This window comes from Alosa sapidissima, chromosome 12 (genome assembly GCF_018492685.1).
Source record: "Alosa sapidissima isolate fAloSap1 chromosome 12, fAloSap1.pri, whole genome shotgun sequence".
Classification (NCBI taxonomy): domain Eukaryota; kingdom Metazoa; phylum Chordata; class Actinopteri; order Clupeiformes; family Clupeidae; genus Alosa; species Alosa sapidissima.
Genome location: NC_055968.1, coordinates 14,597,701 through 14,605,486, shown reverse-complemented (window position 1 = coordinate 14,605,486; position 7,786 = coordinate 14,597,701). Strand labels below are relative to the sequence as shown.

Here is a 7,786-nt window from a genome sequence, read left to right as displayed (position 1 = left end):
CAATAAATGGAGACTATTGTCTGCTGTGGTGAAACAGTTTCCAACCATTCCTTCCAGGGAAAAAAAAGAGGGAGAGTTAATAAGACAAATTAGAGTGCTGGAGAGATCACGACAGCTCCAGAGGCGAAGAGAAAGACACAGAGAAGAGGGAGGAGGAGAAAGACAGTGGGATGAAGAGAGCCAGAGAGAGAGAGGTTATTGGTATTGTACAAATAGTTACACTGTTTTGTTTTGTGCTTTGGCAACACTGTACCTACTGTCATGCTAATAAAGCATGGAATTGAACTGAGAGGGAAAGAGAAAGAGTGTGTGTCTGAGAGGAGAGATAGAGAAAGACAGGAATATATACCATAACGAGGAACAGAAAGAGGGAGATGAAATGAAGGAGAGCAACAGACAGATGGAATGAAAAGTGCTGACTTGTTCATCCTGAGGTGGCGGTGAGCAAGGACCCACAGCCCTCACAACCACATTACATGCACCACCAGCTTAATTAATCAGGTGTGGGCAAAAAGGAATCCTGCCGGGGCAACTCTCTCTGTCTCTCTCTCTCTCTCTCTCTCTTCCTCTCTTTTTCTACCTTTCTCTAAGCCATCTCTCTTCCCCTTGCTTAGCTATGTCTTTAATGGGTTCTCCTTTGGGTTGTAGGAAATTGCTTTCTCTTTTGAAATGTGTTGTCATCAACATGGAAAAAAAAGCTAATAATAAAAAAAAGCTAATAAATAAGAGCCCTGAAGTCTGTCATCCATCTGACCTGTTTGGGATAGCCATGAAATTGCTTTAACATTCTGATTATTCTGGTCTAATGTGATTCCAGTATAATCTCTGTCACATCTCTGGAAATGAAATCAAGCATGCTGCTCTGCTTTTGGTGTATGATGGAAAGCATGATCTATGTTTCCACAATATCAAGTGTACTTGGTCTGTCACTGCAGGGGATATCCATATCTTTGTATCAAGGTAGTGGGTGGTGCTTCAGCCGGGTGCATTTTTGAAGATTGAAAGTGCTGTGTATGAACACCTGTTGTTTGGTGCAGGTGAGAGGGAACCCATCGGTTCTTCTGGTTCCTTCCAGCTGTTCTTCTGTTTAAGTGTCTGCGCTCAGATGGTACTCTCACGTCTTTACAAAGCATTGAGTCATTCTGCTTTCTTTGTGTTTTCTCTCTTTCGGTGAATGGTGGGATATCCTCTTTGTCTTATCAGATGGCTGCAAAACAAGAAACAAAGCAAAACAATGGATCCGAGAGCAGAGCTCTGGGACCCGAGCGAGACCCGTCATCAGGCTGAAGTCCTGGGACTTTTTTCTATCCTTGAGAGACTCCTAACATGTAACTGAGTATTGGACACGGAGTACAGATATAAGGAGCTAAACGGTTAGAGTGTATGTGACTGCTCACGTCACTGCCAGCAATGTTTGGGTAATATATTGGTTATGGTTTATGCATGTGGTTTGTGTATAGGGTCAGTGTCAGGTTACAGATAATGGTCAAGGATACAGCTCCAAAGCTGTGATATGATTAAGGTCTTGGTAACATAACATAAGAATTCCCCTTTTCATCAATTGTGAACATACTTAGTACCAATTCAGTCTAAAATCCCCCTACCCACGACCTAGCAAGTCGTTATTTCAAGGTAAAAGGACTACATTGTGTTGCTTTAAAGTGACTGTAATCTGCAGTGTTTGGGTTAAGGATTTGCATGGGTATTAATTAACCAGCACTGCAGCCAAGACAACAGCATATTCTGTGACTGCAAGACCACTAAGTGGGTCTGCAGTGTCCATTAGAGATGTCCAGGGGATTCCTGGGATTTCACTCTATCAGTGAGGATGTCTGAACCGTATATGGGCTACAGAAAGAGAGAAAGAAAGGGGGGGGGGTACTCTGTTTCTGTTGTTGCAGATGGCCGCTGGTGGACGCCAGCCAACACTTAAATTCCTATCTGACTGTGCGGGCAAAGGAAGTGAGCTTTAAAAATAATCTACAGTCCACTGAGCAGTGGCACAGCCAAAGTGAGTGAGTACTCCAGACCGTAGTTGCTATACATAAGCAACAACAGTTAGTGAAGATAATCGCCTCTGGCATCAAAGGGCCTCATATGCCAGCACAGATGGCTGACAATATGTCTGAAAATCATCAATCAGAGAACAATATGCAAGGAACAGCAATTAGTAAGAGTGATATTTCCGCAATGGAAATGTATTGTGTGTGTGTGTCTAGGATGTTATAAAAAATGAAATTCACTTGCCAGTGTTTTCTTTGTAAGAGGTTTACTTACAGAGTGAAGAATTATCAACAAATAAGATAACAGATTACACAATTTCACAAAATGTAATTTTTTTTGTCAAATAAAAATAGTTAAATAAATATACAATACACATGGAAAACATAATTTGTCATCAAATCAAATTCCATCCATCTATAATCCTAATCTGCTATCAAAGGTACCAATCTGAACTTTGTTTTTGTCTGGATTTGGATTTGACAGCCAGCTTCTGGCCTCAATTGAGAACAGCTACACAAATCCAAAGCAAAATCCTGAAGGGAATTACAGTAAGACTGAAAGTCTGTGGGCTGACTGGAATTGTTATCCTGATTAAGCATTAGCTATGTGTTAAGAGGTTAATTAAGTAACCTGAACATTGGCTTGAGTATAAACAGAATACCACTTGTCTTGCTATCCAATGGTTAGAGACTTATTAGAAAATACAGTATTATGCCATAACAGATACAGTATATGAGTATGATCGGGGAATACATTGCCATTGCTAGCACAAACCAAGAGCACTGAAGAACACTGAGAGCATTAGTCAGACTCGTGCAGTAGCAGTTGAAGAAGCCTGTGTATGTTGTAGCCCAAAGCTGAGACTCAGATGGAGGGATTGCTATCTTTACCTCAAATGAATTATTTATAATGGTAATCAATTCTCATCCTTTAAAACAGTTGAACTAAGACCTTTGGCGATGAGCATGCCGTGGGCCAGCAACCTATGTGACTGCAACTTATATGATTCCATTGTAATATTATTAATATGATAATCTACACAGCCCAGGCCATACAGCATAACTTATTCAGTGTACCATATTATTTCAAAATAACATTGAAATCAGTAGAACAGTTATAAACATATTTATAATAACAACCTTCAGGAATGTCACATTCAGAATTATATACACAGAAGAATTGGTTTAGGCAGTAGCAGTAGACAGTGCAGTCACATTGGTTGGGGATTGTTTGCACAGGAAAGCCTGGTACAATACCTATGCTTATCAAATCTCTGGAGCATAACAAGGCAATGGCCCTCGTGGAAATAAACACACACACAACCGTAAGTTCACCTGTGAGGTCTATACACAGACAGAAACACACACACACACACGCACATCAGTTCATTTGCCAGATGCCCTGCGGAACAATGTCTCTCTGTGGGAAGGCGGAAGTTGTAAGGAGGGGGATTCGGGAGCGCGCCGGATCTTACCGACTGGGGGACACTGGAAGCGAGACTTCCGCCAGAGGAAGCAGCTGCACCAGCGGCCAAGAGAGATGGAGTGAGACAGAGAGAGAAAGACAGCGAGAGAGAGGGACAAAGGACAGAGCGATGTCTGGAGACTCACCATTGACTGACTGCCTGGCCGGCTGACCGGGGGTCCTAGCTGGAAGACTTGGCATCATGGTGGTCCAAATGCCATTAGTGGAATAATACGGGTGACTGCTGAGTCAGAAGCCCCCACTGTGCTGATGCCACACCTGCCAGCCTCTCAGCGGGCACTACCAGCCTCTAGCAAAAGTCTGTATATGTGCATGCATATTTGGCCAAATCCTTTTTAGATGAGAGCTTCTTACTGGAAACAGCCATGCACAGCAGAATACACGCCACTGGCAGGTTTAGGCCAATTCAAACCTCACCTCTGGCTATTCCTCTAAAGCATGGACGCTGTCGATGGAAATTGGCAATTCTTATACTCAAACAGCTTATCATTGACTATTAAAATAAAAGATAAACAACTGCTGAATTCCCATTGGCTGCTCCAAACATGTAATGGCTCTGGTTAGTTTTAGAAATGGAAGTGTTTAGAGGATGTCGTTACATTGGCTGGAACTCAAGTTGCCCTGGAAACAACAAACAGAATATTGTTGCCGCAGCGCTCAAGCACCTTCTTTTCTATTGTTTGCAAAAGGTGTAGCACCACACCTGCCTGAGTGATGAACGTTTTGATAAAGCTGATCAAAAGTTTGATTATACTGCACAGAAACCTATAAAGCACAGAGGACTTTCTGATTCTCTGCACTACCTAATCAGCTAATCAGCCCACATGCCTCTGGTCCCCAGCTTTTGCAGTAGGTTAACACTGTCATGGAAAAAAACACCATACACACACACACACACACTAAAAAGTAAATATATAGCATATGTATGTATATAAATACAAATGTACATGTTCTTTCAGCTTTACATTTTTTCTGTTCTTTTCTTCTTTTCACGTGGTGGGAGAGGGCACATCCACAATGGAGCAACTGCTGCTGACATGAAGCTGCCGCAGAAGCCCAAGGTTCCCCGCCCAACAGGGCCACACACACACTCACACTGCACACACTCAATACTAACACACGCTAACACGCACACACATCGACCCACCACAGTACCGTCAACACACAGTCACATGACTCTCAAACAAAGTGCTTTCTAACCGACTCTCATGAACTACAATGGAAGTCTGTAACATCTGGACTAAACTGGACTGAGCTGGAGAAAAAATACTGATGCTGGAATAACAATTGTAACTGTTAGAATACTAGAGAAAGAGAACACAGTACATGCAATGCTACATTTGAACCAAACATCCGAGAGGAAATGACACACATTAAGGAACAGTAGGATTTCTTTTTGGGATAGAATCAGGAATGCTGACGAGCCAACTCAGGAATCTCGCAGCTCGTAAATGTCCTTGAAATGTGGAAATGGAGAGTGGTTGGCCAGGCTAGTCCGCCGTCTGTCTGTTTTTTGCAGAAGACTGACAACCTGCTACGAGCACACAAAGGCAGAACTGTGTGAAACAGAGAGAGAGAGAGTTCCTCATTGAGTCTCCCCATGATAACGAACTGATGATTAACTTAAGGTTAACGAAAGGTGGCAGGGAGAGATTTGCAAGGTAAATTAGCAACAGCTGTCTGATCTATCACTAGCGGGGACAGTTGATACAATTGTTCCACTGCAGTTTTTGGCAGTACTGTTTGTTTAACGTGATCGGCACTCCTCCAGCAAAGCTGATCAGCAGCTCTGATCCTGGCGCAGTCTTTTCTAGAGACCAAAAACAACAATACACACTGTTCATTTGGGCCATAACCCAGAGAGTGAAGAGCTGCTGCTTTAGGATGCAGGCCAAGAGCATGAGTCAGAACCAACAAAAGGGCCAACACGGCTCCAGGATGGAAACTGACCTCTCTACCCCCCCCCCCCCGTTTCATCAAATTCGTCTCATCACCCCAAAATTCCCATAATTCACTTGGGCCACGGAATGACGTCATGAGTCTGTTTCTCTGTCCATAAAGGGTGAGGAGTTCTTGCTCCGTCCGAGGTGTTAGTAGGGCCCCCACACCCCCATCTCTTCCTCTTCTGGTTCAGCCCCAACCTGAATCCCTTGTTTGGGATGAAGCACCAGCAGTGCGCTGGAGGAAAGGAGGGAGGGAGCGAGATGGGGGTGGCATCAGCGGCTTGAAGCCTGAGCGTGCAGCTGGCCGCTGGGCTGGAGTCCTGCTACTGAGGCACTGGCCAAGGCAGCCTGGTGGATTCAAAAAGTCTGGGTGGGAGGTGTCCCCCCCCCCCCCCCCCCCCCTGTAGAGCTCACACCTGAGGTGGTGGTCTTGCTCCGGCCTCCCTCGCGTGGAGCGCGGTGTGGTTTCTGGGCAGTAGGGGCTGCGAGGGGGGACTGCGTGGGTGGTGCTGGCGCTGGTGCTGGTGGTGGTTGTGGCGGCGCGGGTGGTGGCCCATGGGGCTCTGTCTCAGGGCCCGGGCTCTGGACATCGGAGACAGCTGGTTTTCACGAGCGACCTTCGTGGCGGGATACCGTGAATTGAAGTTCAGATAAATCTACAGAGGAATGGTGAATGAGGGAAGGGCATTAGAGAGAGAGAGAGAGAGAGAGAGAGAGAGAGAGAGAGAGAGAGAGAGAGAGAAGGGAGGCGGGTAAGGGGTAGGCAGAGTTCAAGTGACAGACAGAGAGAGTGGTGGAGAGGTTTTCATGTTATTTCAATTCCTAACAAAAGCAACACAGTTCTGCCAACAACATCACGTCTCCATCCTAAATGTCCCAATGATGACAGGTTTACAGAATTCAAAAAAGCGTAGGAGAAGCTGAAGCTCACATGTTTGGTGGCATCAGAGAGCTGCAGCTCCACCTTCTCCACCAGCTTCCTGAAGGAGGGCCTCCTGCAAGGGTCCGTGTCCCAGCACGAGCGCATCACCACATACCTGTGGCACAGCAACAAAGCATCAAGGCCTGTCCTCAGCACCTGCGCACGTACTCCTTCTCATGTGATAGCATGCCGGCACGGATTCATTACACATCAGATTTCAGATTTGAAGTGTACCTCCAAATTAACTTACACATGGAGACACAAACATGGGAACATGATTGTTCAAGGGAAACAAGGAGACATTCCTGGATGAGGCGTGAGTATTCTTGTGTTTTGGAAAACACATTTGGGTTCATGGGTGTTCTGCTGCAGAACATTTGACTAACGATGCAGTGAGATGATGGAACTCGAGTAAATGGGAGGTGGGCTTGTTGGCAGTAGTATCACTGTGGCTGGAGACCAATTTAAGGCCAATCACACACACACACACACACACACACCAGGTCACTTACATTTCGCTGGGTGCAAACTCAGGGGCATCCATCCTGTACCCTTCCTTGATCATTTTGTAGAACTTGGCATCCACAGGCATGCCAGGGTATGGGCTTCTGCCTGTACGAGGAACACACAAGAGAACAGTGAAAACAAGAGAGAGACAGAAAGAGAGAGAGAGAGCGAGAGCAGTCTTAGGAGTCTCTCGCCCTCGCCCTGTTTTTGGCTCTGTCTCCTTGTAAGTATCAGCCTCAGCAGTGTTGTATATCTACCTCTCAGACAAGCACCTGGGCAAGAAGCCAGTCGTGACTGTCACTCTACACTAGCCTGGTTAGCATGCAGACCTTCTCAATTGGAATTGAGAGTGGGTCTGGAAAAGGTTAATGGGCTCTTTGCACGTATGGCTCTTTGCACGTACGGCTGATTACGGTGGAACCAGGTGTGTTTGAACTTGCCACTATTGTTAATGTAATTAGTGTCTACAAGGACATGGTTGGGTGTTGCAGCTAGTAAATCAACACGTTAAGATAAACAAGGATTTTTGTGAGTTAAAATTTTTATTATTGGGCAAACAAGGTATTCAGTGTCGGAGTGAAGATGCCGCATTGAGAGCCGGAGTGAGTCGGAGTGAAGGTGCCGCGTTGAGAGCCTTTCGTGCAAGTAGCCCATTGACCTACGACTTCCAGCAGGGGCGTAACTAGCAGTGAAATTGAACTTAAATTGGTACATTAACTCTTACCAAATTGTTTCAGAAGTGCAGCAATCTTGTAAACAAAGGTTTCAAATGCAGTTGCCGTTTACTCGATTCCAAAGAAATACACGTCCATGCCTGATTAGCATGTGTATTTGCGTGCCCATGTTTTAGGGAAATTGGGGAAATGGGGTACAATGGCCTTTTGGCCAGACGGACCTGCAGAGCAAATTCCAAATTTGCCAAAGG

General features: G+C 45.3%; 1 protein-coding gene across 3 annotated transcripts in view; it reads right to left on the bottom strand.

The window, feature by feature from the left end:
- Window positions 1-2,276: 2,276 nt before the first annotated feature.
- Window positions 2,277-7,786, bottom strand: part of kita (KIT proto-oncogene, receptor tyrosine kinase a) — a 40,780-nt gene continuing 35,270 nt past the window's right edge. For 2 of the 3 annotated variants that reach the window (XM_042056963.1, XM_042056964.1), the window contains exons 19-21: window positions 6,867-6,966; window positions 6,364-6,469; window positions 2,277-6,088 (exon numbers count right to left, since the gene is read on the bottom strand). In XM_042056963.1, the coding sequence (XP_041912897.1) occupies window positions 5,843-6,088; window positions 6,364-6,469; window positions 6,867-6,966 (452 nt within the window). In that variant the 3' untranslated portion in view covers window positions 2,277-5,842. Of the gene's footprint in view, window positions 6,089-6,363; window positions 6,470-6,862; window positions 6,967-7,786 lie in introns of those variants that run through there. The other variant, XM_042056965.1, reaches the window with a different exon arrangement.